Raw genomic sequence first — 19,685 nt, 5'->3', positions numbered from 1 at the left:
AACCTGAAGCGTCTGTAACCCAAGGTACCACTGTATTGATATTCCAACAGCTGCTGCTGCAGCGGCCTTCTTGCTCTGAGCAAGCTGCCCTGGACGGCAGATTAAAAAGTGGCAGATTCAATGGAATTATTAAGGCTTCTGGAACAATGAATCTGCCTTTCCTGGTTGCCAACAAAACACTGTTCTTAGCCACTGTGGTGTGAAAGAGTTAGTCATTTCAAGGCAGCAACACACACATACACACGCCAGTTCGAAAGGCCTAGCTCAGCACCACCCGACTGCAGAGGACAAAATATCCCTTTAATATTGTGCTTGCAGATCCATTTACAAGGATTTACGGGGAGGAGAAATTCAATCAAGGAGAAAGTAGCCAGCCACAGCACTTAGGAGAAAGTTGACCTGTTACTTGCTATTTCTGGACTGTTTGAAGAAGAAAGCCTCTGCATGTCAGTTCACTTGGCATCACAGAATCTAGCTCTAGAACAACACACACACGGATGTTGAGGCAGCCCATAACTTAACTGCAGGCTCTGCAATGAGGTAAGTCTTGCCAGGCTCCTATTTGCATACAGTTAAAAGTACATTTTGTTCTCCGCTGGCTTTACAGGCAATTGTATCTACACGCACTCACCTCCTTGGCGGAGATGCACCTCCACTCAAGTTTCATTTCCATCACCCACACGGTGGGCGTTGCTTTCAATCTGCCTGTGCCAGAGTTTGGGGGGGGGGAATTTCCCAGACTTCACATAAACCGTATCAACACAAACCCAGTTTACAGTCTGAGCTGCACATGGCAAGAGTCCACTCTGGGGACAGTTAATATTTTCCTTCGATGACACAGATGTTTTGTAACCCGGCTGAGTTGCCTGGTAGCCACAGGCGATCAGTGATTCCATGCAGGCGACCGAGGGAGCTGGTGGAGGGAGGAAGGATTCTCCGCACTCAGCATGGAAGTCAAGTAGGTTGGCATGCCCCACTTCTGCCAGTTCACATGGTAAAGTCTATTCTTTTTTAAAAAACTAGCCTCTTCTAGCCTTCATCTCAAAGCTGACCATCAAGGATTTCCGTTTCTCTGTAGCCAGCACAGAAATTACTTGTTTCTGTTGTTGCTGTTGCTGTCAGTGGTGTGGTGTGGGAGGTGGCAGCAAGGCCGTTGCCCCAGATACGCAATGGGGGGGGGAGCATGAACCAGGCACCCCCCAAAAAAAGATCCCCATTGCACCCTGGGGAGCAGAGGGTAAACAGCACCCTCTGTGCCTTGCCCAGCACTCAAGCACCTGCCCACCACTGGCAGGGGTTGGGGAGCACAGAGTATGAAAGGAATCCTATGCACTCCCCAGCCCCTGCCAGGCGAGCCCTCGAGCCCTGGAATGCCCAGCCCCTGCCAGGCGAGCCCTGGAGCCCTGGAATGCCCAGCCCCTGCCAGGCGAGCCCTCGAGCCCTGGAATGGGGTGCAGAGGGTGCTTTTCACTCTCTGCACCCGGCAGTGAGGGCAAGGGCTGGACGAATGAACTCTGCCCCCATCTGGGGCATGTGCAAGCACACCTGCCCCAGGTACCGGCAAACGGCGCTATGCCACTGGTTGTTGTAATTTCTTAACCGCAGCAATTTAAAAGGACAATATTAAAATCAGTTTAAAACAAATTACAATTAAAAAGGATGGGGTGGGTCCACTGATATAGATAGTGATGCAGAGCTATATATATCAGGTGTCAAGGACCGGCGGGGTGGGGGAGGCTGGATCTTCAGAATACACATACAACCGCCCTCTAACAAACTAGAAACTAGCAGGTATGTTTGTAGGCTGGCAACTTTTGAAGGCTTACTAGAAAGCTGTTACAGGACCACGTTCATTCTCCAAAGCCGCTTAGAAACTTGGAGAGAAGCTGCCAATCAGCATCATGTTAGGTCCTTGCGCTTCGGGCTGCAAATTGCTCAGCACCATATAGAAACAGTCACCATTGTTTGCCAGCAAGCCGATGCAAATGAATGGCAGCCCCAGCTGAGCCACGGGAGGAACGAACCCGATTCAAAAGTTCTCTACAGGCCCCAAATGGCATTTCCCAAGGCTAGCAGTGACTCCTAATTGCAATTTCTTTAGTAGTAGTTGTTGTAGTAATAATAATAGAAAGGATCTGCAATTAAGAGGACATTTGTTGAGGATGGGGAAGGAAGGAAACACATTCACGTAAGAACTTAAGAAGATAGAGTATCTGCTGGATCAGGCCAGTGGCCCGTCGAGTCCAGCATCCTGTTCCCACAGTGGCTGGCCAGATGCCAATTATGGGAAACCCACAAGTAGAACCTGAGCACAAGAGCAACACTTTCTTCTCCTGGGGCTTCCAGCAGCAGGCATTCAGAAGCATTAATATCTCTGACCGTGGAGACAGAGCACAGCCATTGTTGATAGCGCTCTCCTCCATCACACACAAAGCCCTGAATGTTTGACACGGCTGACGGCGCAGCCCATGAGAATAGAGGTTTGCACATGGCTCACACCTGAAGAGGCAGCGCAAAAACTGGGTGGGTGGGACAGGCAGCACTGGAGCAGGGAGGCTCTGCCCAGTCTGGCAAGGCTGGTGAGGACGAAGAGGCATGCTATTTCTGAGTGAAATCAGCTCTTCCTCTCACCCCAACTGCTTACAAGCCGTGACGTTCCAATCACAAGGGAACCACTAAGTTGTACTCTTGAGTAGGCCTACTGAAATTAATGGGCCTCGGTTAATCACGCCAATTAATTCCAAAGGATCTACTCTGAAGAAGACTAACGCTGGATACAACACCCCTAGAGCCTACTCATCGTAGTGTGTTTTAAAACAACGCCTTTCAGTTCTTCATTTCCCAGGGTGGGCTTGCGAGCAAAATTAAAGCAATCAGCGTATCACAGAAACAAAACAAAAGAGAAAACCTTTGCTAACAAATCCTTACTAGCAATTGGCTCTACCTCCTCCTTCCCACCCCAGATTTCTTCACAACAAAGCAACTCACCAGTAACTACTGGAGATAGGAAAAGGTGCCTGGCTTCTGGAAGACCTTCACCCCAATCCACTTTACCAGTCTATCACTTCCTGTCTGGGTGTTGTGGCTTATTGGTGCCAGCCTGCAATAGCCATTCTTGGTTTTGACATCAAGAGGAGATTCTTCAGGCTTAGGGAAGATACTCACTGCCTGGGATGTCTCTTTGCCAGGACCATCCAGGGAAACACTCAGGGAGTCTGTTCCACTCTAACACCGCTCACTATCAGAAAGTTCTTCCTGATGTTTAGTCAGGATCTCCTTTCTTGTAACCTGAATTCATTGGTTCAGGTCCTACCTTCCAGAGCAGGAGAAAACAAGCTGGCTCCATCTCCCATCTGACAGCCCTTTAGATATTTGAAGATGGCTATCATATCTCCTCTCAGTCTCCTCTTCTCCAGCTCCCTCAACCATTGGTTTCCAGACCCTTGATCATCTCAGTCACCCTCCTCTGCATACATTTCGGCTTGTCAACGTCCTTCTTAAATTGTGGTGTCCAGAACTGAACACAGTATTCCAGGTGTGGTCTGACCAAGGCAGAATAGAGCGGCACTATTTCTTCCCTTGATCAGGACGCTATACTTCTGTTGATGCAGCCTAGAATAGCATTCACTTTTTTTGCTGCTGCATCACCCTGTTGACTCATCTTAAGCTGGTGGTCCACCAAGACCCCTAGATCCTTTTCACATGTACTTTTCTGAATGCTAAACAGAGCTTTAGATTAGGGTGGGGAATCTTTTCCAGCCCAGGAGGCCACACTCCACCCTGGGAAACTTTCCCGGGCAGTGGGGCAATGATGGGTGGGGCCAGAGGCAAAAATTGGTGAGCAGGCTCAAGACGCAGCTCTGCATAACAGGCTACATTCCAGCCATGCAGGTAAGTCACTTGTGCACCTCTCTCGATACAGGCAAACAAGAGGGAATATCACAAATCCAAGATGCGTTCCAAAAGCACTTGAAGACAGCAAGGCCTGTGACGCGTGTGGCTTAGGGAGAGGAGGTGTGGTCTGAAGAGAGCCTTAAGGACCAGACAGAGAATTCTGGAGGGTTGCATGCAGCCCTTCGAGCCTGATTGCTTAACTAAGCTCTGTCACACAAGAAAAAACACTACCACCATTTTATCGTTTACAATTTTTTAAGAGAAGTGAAAAGATGTGAGGGGTGAGAGAATAAGGAAAAGAACAAGGAAGAGGAGGAAGAAAACAGAGACACCTGTTTGCAGATAATAAAACTATTGTTAAAATTAATGATGGTTTGGCAAGAACACATGGTGTGCTGGTGGATACTGTTCAGAAGTTTGCTAGTGGCTCTTTCCTTTCACACGCAGAGGAGGCAGCAAACCAGTGGCTGGCTTGCCGTTGCACACAAAAAAGCCACAATTGCGGTTTGTTTCTCTGCTAGCAAACCACAATGGTAGGCCAAGAACAAACCTTGGTTTACCATCATGGTTAGTTAGGAGAGAAACAAACTGTTATTATTTATTAGATCCCTTACCTGCCCTTTGTGGTGAAGACTCGGGGCAGATTGCAGCCATGAGTGCAAAAATCAGAACAACTGACAACTGGAATAAAAGGGTGGGCACTTTCTTTCTTTCAGGGGAAGGGCACACACTAGCTCAGAAAACCAAGTATGCAAAGTGCTGTATTAGTTTGCTGTATTAAGTGATGTATCAAACAGCAAATGTCAACGCTCCCTTTACTATGCCATTAACCAAAGAGCTGAAGTAGAAGCACAGCAGGTAGCAGGTGCTGATCAAGCTGGGGCAACTGGCATCACGGACAGAGCAGGAGGTCCCAGGTTCAGCTCCTGGCAACATATTCAGGTAGGGCAGGCAGAGAATCCTGCCTGGAACCCTGGAGAGCTAATTGCTGCCAGTCAGTGCATACAGCAGTGAGCCAGGTGGTATAAGGCAGCTTCCTTTGTTCATTGTGGGGAAGTGTGGGGGGGGGGAGAGATACTCTCGAAAGCAGTGTTTCTCAATGTGGGCGATATCACCCCCGGGGAGAGGGCTGGAACGATCCAGGGGGGCGGCAGTCACATCAGGTGCAATGGGGGGGGGGTTTGAATAGAAATAAGGAGGCGGTGAAAGCATAAAGAAGAAAATTTTGAGAAGCCGTTTGTCTATGTTTCATATGTTGTGTTATTGCCAGGTCGGGCACCGTTGTGGGACAGCGACAATGCCTCCCCAGGATGTGGTGGTGAAGCTGGAGGAAAGGGTTCTTTCTGGGCTTGGGGGAACTCTTTTTGGCTCCACCCAGTCCCAGGATGTGTTAGTGATTTTTATTTTAATATTATCCTTTGTTATCTCGAGTTTCTGTGCGCAAAGTGAATGCTACTAGGGTTGATTTAAATAAATACTTTTATAATTTCAAGCTTCAAGGTGTTTTATTTACAACGACATTTTCTTTACTATGCTGTAGGGCACAGGTAGAAACACAGGTGCATCAAAGAATGCAAATTTCTCACTGCATCTTTCTGCTCGTTCGCTTAAAGAAGGCAGCTTTTGGGGGTGGGGCTGAGTAACTGTTTTCTGAAAGGGGTGGTAGGCCAAATAAGTTTGTGAACCTCTGTTCTAAAGGAACAACCGTTTCACCCTCCTGGCAAGCGCTCCCCCTTCGCCAATTTAAGCAGAATCTTCCACCACCCCAGACTGGCAAGATGGACTCCCCACCACCCTCTCCCACTTATGAGATGCGCATCACAGAAGCACATCCTTTCAGGCATCTCTGGTGGCGCTGCTGCATGGTCCCCTTCATCAACCATCTGCCTCCCACTCTCAGCATTACAGCAGAAATGTCAGAATACTCCCTGCTAACTGCGAAAGGCGCCTCCCCTCCGCCCCCTCAATCAGAGGCTTATTCGCTCTTCACGCTGAAATTGTTTCCAGGGGAGGAGGATCTGAGAGAATAAGAGCTCCGCAAGCTCAGATTAAAAAAAGGGGGGGGAATAAAGAGGAGGTATCATGGGCCGCCAACACAAGGCTATACACCAAACAATCGTAGGTGTTTATCCATGTGTGCGATTTGGAAGGGGGGGGGGGTTGATCACAAGAAAATAAAAAATGGTTTGACATCCAAGCGGGGGCACAGCACAGCCAACAAGCTGTGGAAAAGCAGCGGCTCACAGCCTCTGCTGCAACCAAGGAAGAATGTGAGAGAGCGAACGTGACGGTGAACGCTCCCAAATATTGTGGTGGTGAGGAAGGGGAGGAATTTAGACAAGAGGGGGGGGCACACAATTGCTAACAATGTGGGAGGGGGGCATTTTGCCTCCACAGAAGCAAAGGGATAGCCAAGGTGCTGGTTCCAAAACAAATAAATAAATAAATAAAAATTTAAAAAGGAAGGCGCAGAAGAGCAGAAGAAAAGAAAGCACCAACTCCGTCTAATTTCATATACAACCAAACAACACAGGAGGGTGTTGGGGGCGGGGAGGGGGGAGAAGTAGCAGCAAAATGGCTGATGGTGCTGTGCATTAAAGATTGCCATTCATCTCTCCATGAACACCATCATGAAAGCTTGGTCCTGCAGGTGCTGAACCATACACAGCAGGAGGGGTGTCTCTCCAGGTGTGGAACTGCCTTCCCTGGGACACTCAAAAACGTGGCAGAATCATGCCCTTTTTGGCTTGCAGCTGCCAGCAGCCAGAGGTGAGGGACGCATCACACCCTACCCATCTGAAAGGCACAGTCTGTGCACAGATTCTACTGCCTGGCGGCCCCCGCACACTATCAGTCAACTCCCCCTGGAGCAGAGGATGGGGAGCCTGCATACCTCAACCTCCAGCAGTCCCGGGAGCCAGCCAACAGTCACTTCCCTATCACTTCCCCAGGACATTAGAGGCACACCCAGCTCTGATACACTTGTTATACGTTATTGGGAGCCAGTGAAATGTCGAGATTGAGAGAAGCATAAGATGCAACAAACTCACTTGGTGGGTTTTAAGTCAGCTCGAGTACCACATTTCCTTCTGGGTGACCTTCCGGGGGGCACAAAGCAGTGGCGAGCAGGGCCATAGGCCAAGGGGGGATGGAGCAACGGATGTAAAAGTTATGCTTGTACAGTAGGCTAGGTTCTACACACACCCTCTCTGTTCTCCATCCAGAGAAGAGAGAGATATGTTCAGGGGCACATCCCAACCAGGTACAAATGTTCCAGATATGCAGCAGGGCTCATTATGGGCTGTGGGCCCAGCATACGAAATCTGCCATGCACATTTTGCAACTGGCTTTTGGCCACTTGCAACCAAGTGGATGCTATGATGGCATCTGATGTCTCCACCATCTGGAGGTGCATGCCTGGAGATCCTTGGGTATGAACTGTTTCCACACACTAATACCACACACACCTGTTATATTTTATCTGCACAATCAGAATGAATTTCAGGAACCAAAAAGTTGTATTGAAAAATATGACTTTCGAGCAGTCTGGCCCCGAAATGGCAACCAGGTATTCCGTTTTGGTGACTATAACCCTGGGTTAAGGAGCCATTTGGTGTCTGGCTTATATTATCAGAGTTTCTAACACTGAGTGTTAGAAAGGACCAGATAGAGGCTTGGAAAGCACACAATCAGCCCTCAGTCTCAAGGTTGAAAAGCCCACAGCGCTTTAAGTCAAATCTCCCTCTCTCAGCTCCCATAAACCAGGACCTTAAATTCTGAGATAACAACAAAAGAAGTTACTTTATACCACGACAGACTACATCCACCTAGGCCAGTATTGTCTACTCTGTTAGCCAGGGACACGAGGGGAGGGGAGGACTTCCTCCATCATCATTTACCTGAGAGATCATTTCACTGGAATTGCTAAGGAACAATTGAAGCTGGAGCCACCTGTATGCAAAGGCATTGTTCCTACAACTGAACTACAGGTTCTCCTGAAAAACACTACAGTGGTACCTCGCAAGACAAATGCCTCGCAAGACGAAAAACTCGCAAGACGAAAGAGTTTTTCGTTTTTTGAGTTGCTTCGCAAGATGAATTTCCCTATGGGCTCGCTGCGCAAGACGAAAACGTCTTGCAAGAGCAACTCAGAGCACGCGGTGTGGTAGCCTTTTTTGAGGTTTTCGGGAAACCGTGCTTCACAAGACGAAAAAATCGCAAGACGAAAAAACTCGCAGAACGAATTAATTTCGTCTTGTGAGGCACCACTGTATTGCGTGGCAATGCCTTTGCCAAGCTGGTGTCCTGGAGACCTTTGGCAGGGGGTGATGAGATCAGGGAGCTGAAGGCACCTGCAGGGCACCAGGTAGCAAAGGATGTTGTACAGAAATAAGATCATGTCCATGATATGAGAGCCATCTTCAGATGCCTGAAAGGCTGCTACACAGAAGATGGAGCCCAACTGTTTTCTGCTGCTCCAAGAGGGGAGAACTCGAGGCAATGGATTCAAATGACAAGGAGATTCAGACTCAACATTGGGAAGAACTTTCAGACAGCAAGAGCTCTTCAACAACAGAACTGACTACCAGGGAAGGTGGCGAATTCTTCTTCACTGAAGGTTTTAAAGCAGAAGTTGGATGGCCATCTGTCAGGTCAGGGATTCTCTAATTGTGATTCCTGGATTGCAGGGGGGTTGGACTAGATGAGTCTTTGGGTCCCTCCCAATTCTACGACTCTATGGTTCTTTGAAGTGCCCTGGAATTAGTGCTGAGTTGAAATCTGTTGATGCTTTGTGCACTCCCCACTGCCTCACATGGAAGACACCTCCCCTTTCTCTCTGGTATTTTTTGCACCCTCTTGGCAAAAGTGTACAGAACTGTTCACAAGGCTGTAGCTGTTAAAGAAAATAGAAAGCAACCCTCCCCCTGCACTGCTGAGACAATTGCTGCCAGCCCTCCCAATCTTGCCAGGCACGAGTCGATAAGAGCTATGGCAGAACATAATAATAATTATAATATAATAAATTTTTATTTATACCCCGCCCTCTCTAGCCAGGGCCAGGGCTCTGGGCGGCTCACACCAAATATAAATTACAATAAAACATAATAGAAAAAACAACAACAACAAATAGTTAATTAAAATATGGCTTAAAATACAGCCTCATTTTAGTAGTAGCCTATAAATCAAGACCATAAAGGGAGGAAACATCAGATACTCACCCGAGCCAGCTATCCATGCTGGTCCTACATGGGACAGCAAAAAAGCCAAGGGTCAGAGTGAGTCTAAGCCGAAGGCCCAGTGGAACAGCTCGTTCTTGCAGGCCCTACAGAAAGATGTCAAATTCCCGCAGGGCCCTAGTCTCTAGATCAAGGGAAGTAATAGTGCCACTGTATTCTGCTCTGGTCAGACCTCACCTGGAGTACTGTGTCCAGTTCTGGGCACCACAGTTCAAGAAGGACACTGACAAACTGGAATGTGTCCAGAGGAGGGCAACCAAAATGGTCAAAGGCCTGGAAACGATGCCTTATGAGGAACGGCTAAGGGAGCTGGGCATGTTTAGCCTGGAGAAGAGGAGGTTAAGGGGTGATATGATAGCCATGTTCAAATATATAAAAGGATGTCACATAGAGGAGGGAGAAAGGTTGTTTTCTGCTGCTCCAGAGAAGCGGACACGGAGCAATGGATCCAAACTGCAGGAAAGAAGATTCCACCTAAACATTAGGAAGAACTTCCTGACAGTAAGAGCTGTTTGACAGTGGAATTTGCTGCCAAGGAGTGTGGTGGAGTCTCCTTCTTTGGAGGTCTTTAAGCAGAGGCTTGACAACCATATGTCAGGAGTGCTCTGATGGTGTTTCCTGCTTGGCAGGGGGTTGGACTCGATGGCCCTTGTGGTCTCTTCCAACTCTAGGATTCTATGATTCTTGTGACAGAGTGTTCCACCAAGTTCTGAAAAGGCCCTGGCCCTAGTTGAAATCAATCTAACCTTCTTTGAGGCTTGGGACCTCCAAAGTGTTGTTGGAAAGGGGATGCCTAACCCCAAACCTTCCAACCAGAGGTAGTCCTGTATCAATTGGACACAGCCAGGGTTAGAGTACAGCAAGGTAGGGAGCAATAACTTTTCCAAAACAGAGGATTTTCCAGGGCTTTAATTTCCTCATAGAATTTCTACCTTTTTCTAACTTCATGAGTAACAATGGACAGACAGTGCCCACTTCAAAGACGCTATGAGGCAAGCTTGGCGGTTTTGAAGGCCATAGCTTTCCTTTGCTAAAGACAAGTAAAATAAATGTACTAAGTTAGATTGCCCTCAAAGGCTTCAGGAAAATCTTCCAATGCAAATTACTCTATGCAAGTTACTTGGATATGCATGAGAAAGTTTACCAAAAAAAAAGCCACCACATCCCTGGCGAGGAGTGTACCTCAGATGCCTAGACAAAAGGTGTGTAATCTCTTCTTGCGTTCAGAATGAGGCTTCCTTTGTCATCAATGGCACCATCATGTTACAAAATGAATCAAGCCATAGGAGGCCCATTTAGTCCAGAATCCTGTTCTCACAGCAGCCAACCTGCTGCCCAAATAGGAAGCCCTCAAGGTAGACGAGCTCAACAGCAGTGCTCTCCCCACTTGTAAGTGTCAGCCATTGTGGTTAATAGCTATTGATAGCCTTGTCCTCCATGAACATGTCTAATCCTCTTCGAAAGCCACACAAGTTGGTGCCCGTTGCAAGAACAAATTCCATAGTTTAGCGATGAAGAAGTTATCACTTCTTCCAGGAGGCAGGGCGGGGGGGGGGAGGCAGGCAGATTTTTGCCTGCCCCGAGTCCACTTTTTGAAAACTGAACCTCACATATAATGGCACAGCACTCCTTTCCATAGAATCACAGTTGGAAGGGACCCCTAGGGTCCTCTAGTCCAATGCGCTGCAATGCAGGAATCTCAACTAAAGCATCCATGACAGAGGGCCACCCAACCTCTGCTTAAAAATCTCTAACGAAGGAGAACAGGGGAGACTGTTCCACTGTCTAACAACTCTTACTGTCAGAAAGTTTTCCTGATATTTAGTCGGAATCTCCTTTCTTGTAGCTTGAAGCCATTGGTTTGAATCCTACTATCCAGAGCAGGAGATTTTGACTTGCTAATTACCATTGTTATTGCTTTTTATTATTAGCACGCTGATTGGTCGCTCTCCGTTGACCATCGTTATTTGATACCATTAAAATATTCCCAGAGTGCTAAAGCGTACGTGGTTGCTCCCTTTTAAATGATTGTTATTATTTTTCTTTAAATTAAGGGCAAAGCTAGCAGCACAGCAAAGCTTCTCCCACTAGCCATCTGCTCTGCCTGCAGACATCTCAAACAGGAACAGAACATAAGCAGTCATCAGTGACAAAGACTATTTTGCCTAGATGAACCGTCCCCAACCAGGTGCCCTCCAGATGTTCCTGGCATTTATTTTATTTTGTGTGTGTGTGTGTGTGTGTGTGTGTGTGTGTGTATACAAACACACACATTGGGAAAGGCTACTTTGAAGGGAAAGCAAGCTACATACTTCATCCATGATGTTTCCACAGGTATCAAGACAAAGAAACCAGCCTCCAGAGTGAAAAGCTAGCTGGAAAATATAAGCAGCCTGGGCAGAATATCTGTAAATAAGGGGTCTGCAATAGGAAGCTACTGTCCCAGAAGAACATAGACAGCAGTGTTAGAAATGCAGCTATGTGTGCTAATTGGCAGCTTAAGCCTAGGTTGCAGTCGCCACAATGGAATGTCTAGGCACCTTCTCTTTTTTTGGCAAGGAGAATCATTTTTATTTATGTTATTTTTATTATCTAGCTCATTTCTCCTGGCACCTGGGAAATTCTTAACACTGACAGGAAGCTGCCTGATACAGAGTCATCCATCCCACTCAGTGCTGTCTCCACTGACTGGCAGCAGCACATCTCCAGGGTTCCAGGCAGGGAGTCTTTTACCAGTCCTACCTGAAGATGCTAAAGATCAAAGCAGGGAAGTTGTGCAAAGCAGAGACTCCACTGAGTGGCAGCCTCTCCCCTTCAAGCCCACCAGGCTCCCTTCAACTGCCAAACATAAGAAGAGCCTGCTGGATCAGACCCCACTGCCCACTTAGTCCTGCCTCCTCTTCTGACAGGGGCCAACCAGGTGACTTTTCTGGGAAACCCACAAGCAGGATCTGAGCATAAGAGCAACTCTCCCCTCCTGCATTTCCCAGCTGCTGGCATCCAGAAGCATGTTGTTGTTGTTGTTGTTGTTGTTACTGTATTATTATTAGTTATACCCCGCCCATCTGGCTGGGTTTCCCCAGTCACTGGGCAGCTTCCAGCACCAGTGATTAAAAACTTCCCTAGTTCGGGTGGAGAGGAAGTCCACCATGTGACAACTTTGGAGGAGGGCTTGGCCCTCTATGTCCCTAACCCTCCTCAGAGTGTGTCTCTGGCAAAACTAACAGCTGATCAAGACGACTGAACCCCTGGGGCACATTTGGGGGGGGGGGTGCAGCGTGGAATTCAATGATGGAGCTGACTCTTCAAAAAGTTCTGCTATCAGAATAACAACAGATCCAAAGTCAACAGAAGGGTTAGGCCACTTCAGTCACCGAACACCTGATACCACCCAGGTCCATCCACAATTTCAGCCAAAGAGCCATTGACAAAAAAATATAGAAAAAAGTAAAATGTAATCTTTGTTCCTTATCTAGGCTTATCTCCGAACCTCTGAAAAGCAAATATTGACACTATCCCAACACCAGGAAGTCAAAAGAGGAAACTTCTTTTTGACAGAATCAACACTATGCTCAATTGTTCCTGGCCTATTATAATTTCATTTTGCGCGCTCTCCCTCCCTCTCTCTCTCTCTCTAACACACACACACACACACACACACACACACGTACAAAAGCACCTGCGATTCCTTGCATCTGCGAATGGCAGATGAAAGAGGGGTGATTTCGTTTTTTAAACCACCTATGACAGATAGTGCCTTGGTAGAAGACCAGGCCGGAGGCACAACCTCCATAATCACACTATAATTTGTAGTTACGTGTTTTTGCCCAAACCGCAAGAGACTAGGCAGAGCTGGAAGAGGTGTGCTTTAGAGCCCTTGGTGCCAATTAAGGTGCAGCAGGGACATTATCCATGGGGCATTTGCCACCACAACCCCCACCTCTTGACTCAATGTACAGGTGGGAAGAATGAGAACAGATTGCTAGGCAGAAGAGACCCCTGTCACGCACTGGTTCTGCAAATGCAGGAGAATTTCACCGGGTCTCTTTTGGTACCACATTTGTAGATGCAAGAGAGAGAGAGAGAATACTACAGGCTCAAGGGTGCATAAAAAAATATTCTTTCCATGTACTGGCACACTGAAACGGAACACGCACCACTATACTGTCAGCCCACTGTGAAAACATCACCCAATAAACACTCACCTCCTGCAACAGAACATCACACCACAGCTCCTTTTAAAATCTCTTATATCTATCACACCTGCTTTTCTGCAATAGTCTGCCCCAGTGTGAGGGCAGTGAGAAATTCAGAAAGAGACACCAGCTATTAACTTGTCTGCATCAAGTTCACACCCTTTGGGTGATTTGGACTACAATTCCCATCATCCACAGCTGCACAGCTGATGGGTGCTGCAGTCCCCGAGCAGGCAAAGGCCACTCTGCCGACCCTTGGCCCTACGTAGCAAAAGCCCCTTGAACCCAGACCCTCTGAGACGACATGACATTTCCACAAAGCTTTACAAGGCAGCACCTGTGACAGAGACAGCAGCGTTAAAGGGAGCGTGCTTAGACTGCCGATCCTGCCCAGCAGATGAAAATGAATTTAGAGAGAATATGTTAAACGGGTATTACGCTGCATCAGCCGACTAACACATATTCCCAAGGGACACCCCCACACACTCAATCAGCAGTGAAGATTGAGCTTCATTGCTACCCTCACTGTTTCTCCTCCTGCCCCAAAATGTTATCTCCCAAACTCAGCCATCCCATCCTCAGTGCCTTAATCTGGATTGGCCCCAATTTTTTAAAAAAGAGATGTAATGATCACCAGCAGCCCAAGCAGAACAAAAGCCTGGCTGCCCACTTGACCCAAATACAGGCCAACGATTGTATGCTTGGGGGGAATCCAAGAGACAAATTCATGCTGTGATGGCTATGCTGTGCCTCTACAGTCGGAGGCTCTGAGGAATCCTAATTGCTGAAAACCATTGGGGGGGGGCTTGTTTGTGGCCTTCCCACTGAGGCATTTGGTTGGCCACTGTGAGAACAGAATACTGGACTAGTTGGGCCACCAATCTGACACATCAGGCTAGTCTCCTGTTCTTAGGAGCCCCTTTTTCTACCCTTAACTGGAAAGATTTGAGACCGCACCCAACCCTGCTGCAGTGTCAGTCTGTTTCGGGGTGACCCCGACTAATACAGGGGGTGCCTAAGCATTAGATACTGAAAAGCAAGCCTTGCATTCCATCAAGAACCAGACCATATGCATAATCAACTGATGATGATCCCTATGCCAACTAGGGTATTGTCAGGGATGGGGGAACCTGTGGTCCTCTAGATGGTGTTTGATTCACGGCAGCCAGTGTGGGAGGCAGAGATATAATCTAACAGGTTGCAGTCACCGCAACAGTATGTCTTGGCACCATTTCCCCCCCAATGGTGGCTATTATTGGTAGTAGTATTATTCATTTCATTTCTATACCCCTTTATATTTTAAAAAAACAAATCTCAAAGCAGCTTACAACACATTAAAACATCAAATCAAATAAAACAAATTCAAGCTTCAAGGAAAATCTTTCAGATCCTTCTCTAAGTGACATTTTGCTTTGCCCAGTCACCAGAGATCTTCACTTGGCCAAAACTGGACCTGCACCAGTCGCAAAACGTGCCTGGCACCTGGCTAATTTCTAGCACTGGCGGGAAGTGGTCAGGGTAGACGGACAAAGAAATCTAACACATCTGGAGGAAGGCAAGTTGGGGAAAGGAGCTCCAGGCGGTGAGGTCTCTATTGCTCTCTTGCCATGGTGTGTTTGTGTGTTAACAGTGCCATCAACTTTGCAAGAGCACAGTGGCTAACACACTCTAGTACAACTGACTCTCCTAACCCCAGAGGTAGCTCTTAACTTTCCACCGTTTGTAAGAAAATGCCAACAATGCCATATTACTAAGAGAGAACATTATAAAATGAATTGTAGGTGCATCATTACTGTTGTTACTTATTAGTAACAGCCACACCACACAAGCTAAATTCAAATTCCACAGCACAGAAAGCCCACACTAAACCAGACAACTTAGTGCATTAAAGAATTGTGCGCACCGCACATTTTTAGCAATGCTGAAGTGCTGTGATGAGGAGCCCGTATCGGCCTTCAACTGCTCTACACATAGAGAAAGGCATGAGGATGTGCTGCTCAAATCCAGCCCCCCCCCAACCTGGTCAAATAAAGTGGCATTATTGCAGAAGAAATGTAATGCTTGTGCCCTCCTACTCTTGGATAGAGGCAGCAACTTGATCGCAATCCATGTGCACTCATGGGCATTACGATAACCGGTCATAGCGCAAGCACACATATCAGAGAAGGCACCGAGTCCGCAAAGCACTCCCACCATAACTCCTCAACCTTACACAATATTAACTGCAGCAGACTCACCCCCACCAACAAACAGCATCTATGCTAACAGGAGTCATATGTTATCTCTTCATTGCGACTGAGCATTTAAAAAAAAAAAAAGGTTCGCATTGGCTTTACTGGACAGCTGCAAGTTCTCAAATTAGTAAATATTATTAATGATTTCCCCTGTTCTGAACACATGCACAAAGACATGTTCATGGATTTAGAAACAAACCTTTCGTTTACCGGAGGTGTGGCTAACCCGTGGCCCTCCAGATTCCATCGTTTGTGGCTGATGGGAGTCATCGGACTATAGCATCTGGAGGGCTACAGGTTAGCCACCCCCCTCGGAACAATTTACACACACATTATTAAGCTTTTCTCCTTTCCCTCACATGCACACAAGGGAACTTTATCAACACCTGATATTCAAATACAGTGAGGAGGGGGTTACATAAACTCCCCGCTCTCACAATTCTCCATGTTAAATTAGAAATCCGCACACCCTTTTATTCCACAATCCCCTGCAAATAAAAACACCCCTTAGGTTTCTTTGGGTGGAAGGGTGGGCTATAAATTTAAACGCAAGATAAATTATTCATATCCCCATAACAAAACACACAAGCACTGGGAGAATAATTCAGAACCCCTCCCTCACAATTCTCTCCCACACCCTTATAGGGAGAATTGATTCATTTGTTGCTTTTGTATTTTTCACTGTTTTTAATTATCTTATGTGTAAATCACATTGAGCCAATATTTTAGAAGGTGATTAAGAAATACAGGATAGCAGAATAAATAATGATAATAGAAAATGGGTCATTAAATCCTCAACACAGACATGAACTGGAGAGCTCATTAGCAGTTCCCACTCCCCAAAATAATCCCCAATGGTGACCTCCCCACATGCAAATAAATGGAAAGGGCTCCTTAATCTCCCTTAAGAATTTTCATTATACTGTACAGATAACAAGAAGAGAGTAAATTATCCACTCCCACTCACAGCATAATAACGGGAGAATTTAGTTAACCCCATATATGCAGCATTGGTTTGTTTTCATCCCCAATTCATAAACTGGGACGGGGGTTATTAATGCTCCCCCTATACAGCAGGGAAGGAGAGCATCTTCACAACTTTCCCACATTCCTCATAAGGGAGTAGAAATGAGCAGACCTTCCCTTACCTGTCAAAAAGGAAGGGATGCACCAATAACGGTCTACTTCACGTATTTGGGGGGGTAATTAACCTGCTCTCAATATTCCCCCGCAATATATTAATTCCTCAAACCTTCAGAGAAGGGAAAGTTATTCAGGTCCCTCTCCCATCAGATCCCACTTACCTCTACCCTATCTTTTTAATGTTTATCTTCCCTATCCCCCAGTTTAAGAGTTCCACTGAACTGGTGGTGTACTCTGTCCCAGACTTTCTACTGGGGTGCAAGGGGGCAAGTGGAGTTGACCCACCCTGCTTGCTAGAGTCACCCAACCCATTTCCGCCACAGACAGAAAAAGGAGAGGACATAAAGAGCCACCCCCTCTGCAAGTAGTTGGAGGGGTCCTTTCCACTCACTCCCCATTGTTTTTATTTCTCTTCTGCTCCCCTTCATTTAATAATTCCAAAGCATTGGCGACATGATGGTCACTGCCCCCCTTATTTCCTTCGGGTAAGGTGTCAACCCATTCCTATGGGTGCCCTTCATCTAATCCCCCTCTTTAATTTTTCAGACCCCTCCACTATAATTTGAGAAGGGGGGGGTCCTTAATCCCACACACACAACCTTTCTGAGCAGGGAGAAAGAGGGGAGACAGCAGTTCTTCCCCTTTTGTGTATTAATCCCCCATTTCAATTCCTGACCCATGGGTTTGAGGAAGGCCGATTCTTGTTCCCCTCTCAACCTGGCACACATTTCTGAATTCAGAATGTGGGAAGAGGGGGTTCTGTTTGCTGCCCCGCTACATTTAGCTACAACCTTCCCCCCTTCTAATCACACCCATAAATTGGGGCAGCAGTCCTTTAGTCCCTTACTGAAGGATGGGAAGGGGGATATCACACCCTAAATTCTCTCTCTCTCTCTCTCTCACACACACAGACACACACACACACACACACACACACACACAAACGTGTCAATACTGTAACCTCAAACCACCAAACAGGCTTTAAACATCTTTTCTGAGAGGAGAAGGAAAATAGGGTGTCACTCCCCCCAATTTATCCCACCCTCAGAACAGCCCCATTTTCCTCTGTTGTAAAACTGAGGCCACTTAATTCTCTTTCTAAGGAAGTGGAGAAAGGAAACGGGGGACAGGACATCTTGTTGCCCCCTTAACCCCGTTTCCCCAAATAGCCAATTTTCCTTCACATCCGCCAATAACCCTTCCCCTCGCACCCATAAATGGGGTGTGTTTGTGTGTGGCCTTTTAAAATCCTGAAAAATGGGGTAAGTAACCAGTTCCCTAAATTCAAAGCACCCCCATTTGCCTCAAAATGTAAACTACCTTTTTAGGAAGGGGGGAAGGGACAGAGAAAATAGGGATCCTGTGTCGACCTCTCAGCACCCCCCAATAGGATATAATTGAAAAGGCAGTCCTTCAACTCTCCTTTCTGAAAGGGGGGAACAAGGAAGAGGTGCCACTTTGAGGGTATTCTGGGTTCCCTCCCTAAGGGGGTGTCAACCGGTTAGGGCATCACCATTTCCTCCATCTTCCTCCTCAGCCCCCCAAACCCCACTACTACCATTCCCCCCTCCCTCACACCAGAGGCAGAGGAAGGGGCCCATTCTGGGCTCCCTAAGGAGATGTCAGCTGGGATGCCTGCCACATCCCTCTTCCCTCCTCTTCTCTCTTTCCTCCATCCTCTTCCTGGCCCCTCAAGGACTTCCCCACACCAATCATTTCACCTCTCTCTCACACACACACCCTTGAGGCATAGCTGTCAACTTTTCCCTTTTCTTGCGAGGAATCCCATTCGGAATAAAGGAATTTCCCTTAAAAAAAAGACAGCTATGCCTTGAGGAGAGAGTATTCTGGGCTTCCTAAGGAGGGGGGTATGTCAGCCAAGCGCATCCAACCCCCACCCCGTTTCTCACCCCCCTCCCTCGGCCTTCTTCCTCCCCCACCTCTCTCCTCTTCTTCACCCCTCAAAGACACCCAGATGGGCAGTATGCCTGTGTGCGCGTGTATATGTATGTATGTATGTATGTATGTATACTTTTCTTCACACACACAGATGGGGTGATGCTGAGCTTCCCTCCTTGGGGGGGGGGTGTCTTCCTCCTCCCCTCTCTCCTCTTCTTCACCCCTCAAAGACACCCAGATGGGCAGTATGCCTGTGTGCGCGTGTATATGTATGTATGTATGTATGTATGTATACTTTTCTTCACACACGCAGATGGGGTGATGCTGAGCTTCCCTCCTTGGGGGGGGGGTGTCTTCCTCCTCTCCTCTCTCCTCTTCCTCACCCCTCAAAGACCCCCCTCCCAAATACACACACGCATAATATTCCCCAAACGTATGAAGTGATGCTGAAGCTTCCCTCCCCTCAGTCAGTCAGCCAGGCGCCCCCATCCCATCCCTCCCTCTTTCCTTTCTCCTCATCCCCCCCCACTCCCCCCCCCACGGCGCTTAATTTCCCCTCACGGACCTGAGGCGAGCGCGGGCTTCCTTCCCTGAGGGGCTGCCAGCCTCCCCACCGCCTCCATCCCGCGTCCTCCCTCCTGGCGACCCCCGAGGTGGCCGTGAGGGGCTTCCGTGCCTCCCTGAGGGGGCGTCCGCCCTGCGCCTCCACCCCTCAGCCCGGGCTCACCCGGTGGGCGCGCGTGAGGCTGAGGTCCTTCATGACCTCCTCGAAGGCCGCCGTCTCCTCGGCCTGCTTCTGGTTGTGCAGCGCGATCTTCTCGCTGAATTTCCGCGGGTTGTTCGACGAGGCCGCCATCTTCCCCCGTCCGCATCCCTCCCGCCGCCGCCGCCGCCGCCCCCTCCCGCTCCGGGCGCCAGTGCGCCTGCGCACCCGCGCGCGTCCTCACTCCCTCTCTCCCTCCTCCCCCACCCGGCCGCCGCGCCGCCAACCAAACAAGCAAAATCTGGGCCACTGCGCAGGCGCGAAAAGTCGGAGAGGGCTGGCAGGAGAGGCGGCGCGGCCGACTGCGCACGCTCCGCCC

At 48.1% G+C, this 19,685-nt stretch overlaps 1 protein-coding gene across 7 annotated transcripts in view; it reads right to left on the bottom strand.

The window, feature by feature from the left end:
• Positions 1–19,516, bottom strand: part of CRTC1 (CREB regulated transcription coactivator 1) — a 47,659-nt gene extending 28,143 nt beyond the window's left edge. For 4 of the 7 annotated variants that reach the window (XM_053372483.1, XM_053372485.1, XM_053372487.1 and 1 more), the window contains exon 1: positions 19,331–19,516. In XM_053372483.1, coding sequence (XP_053228458.1) covers positions 19,331–19,459 — 129 coding nt within the window. In that variant the 5' untranslated portion in view covers positions 19,460–19,516. The remainder of the gene's footprint in view (positions 1–19,330) is intronic. The other 3 variants (XM_053372484.1, XM_053372486.1, XM_053372489.1) reach the window with 1 other exon arrangement.
• Between the last annotated feature and the right edge of the window lie 169 nt (positions 19,517–19,685).

This window comes from Podarcis raffonei, chromosome 18 (assembly GCF_027172205.1).
Source record: "Podarcis raffonei isolate rPodRaf1 chromosome 18, rPodRaf1.pri, whole genome shotgun sequence".
NCBI classification, from domain to species: Eukaryota; Metazoa; Chordata; class Lepidosauria; order Squamata; family Lacertidae; genus Podarcis; species Podarcis raffonei.
Note: the sequence above shows the minus strand (reverse complement) of the source record. Positions and strands in the feature narration are given on the sequence as shown.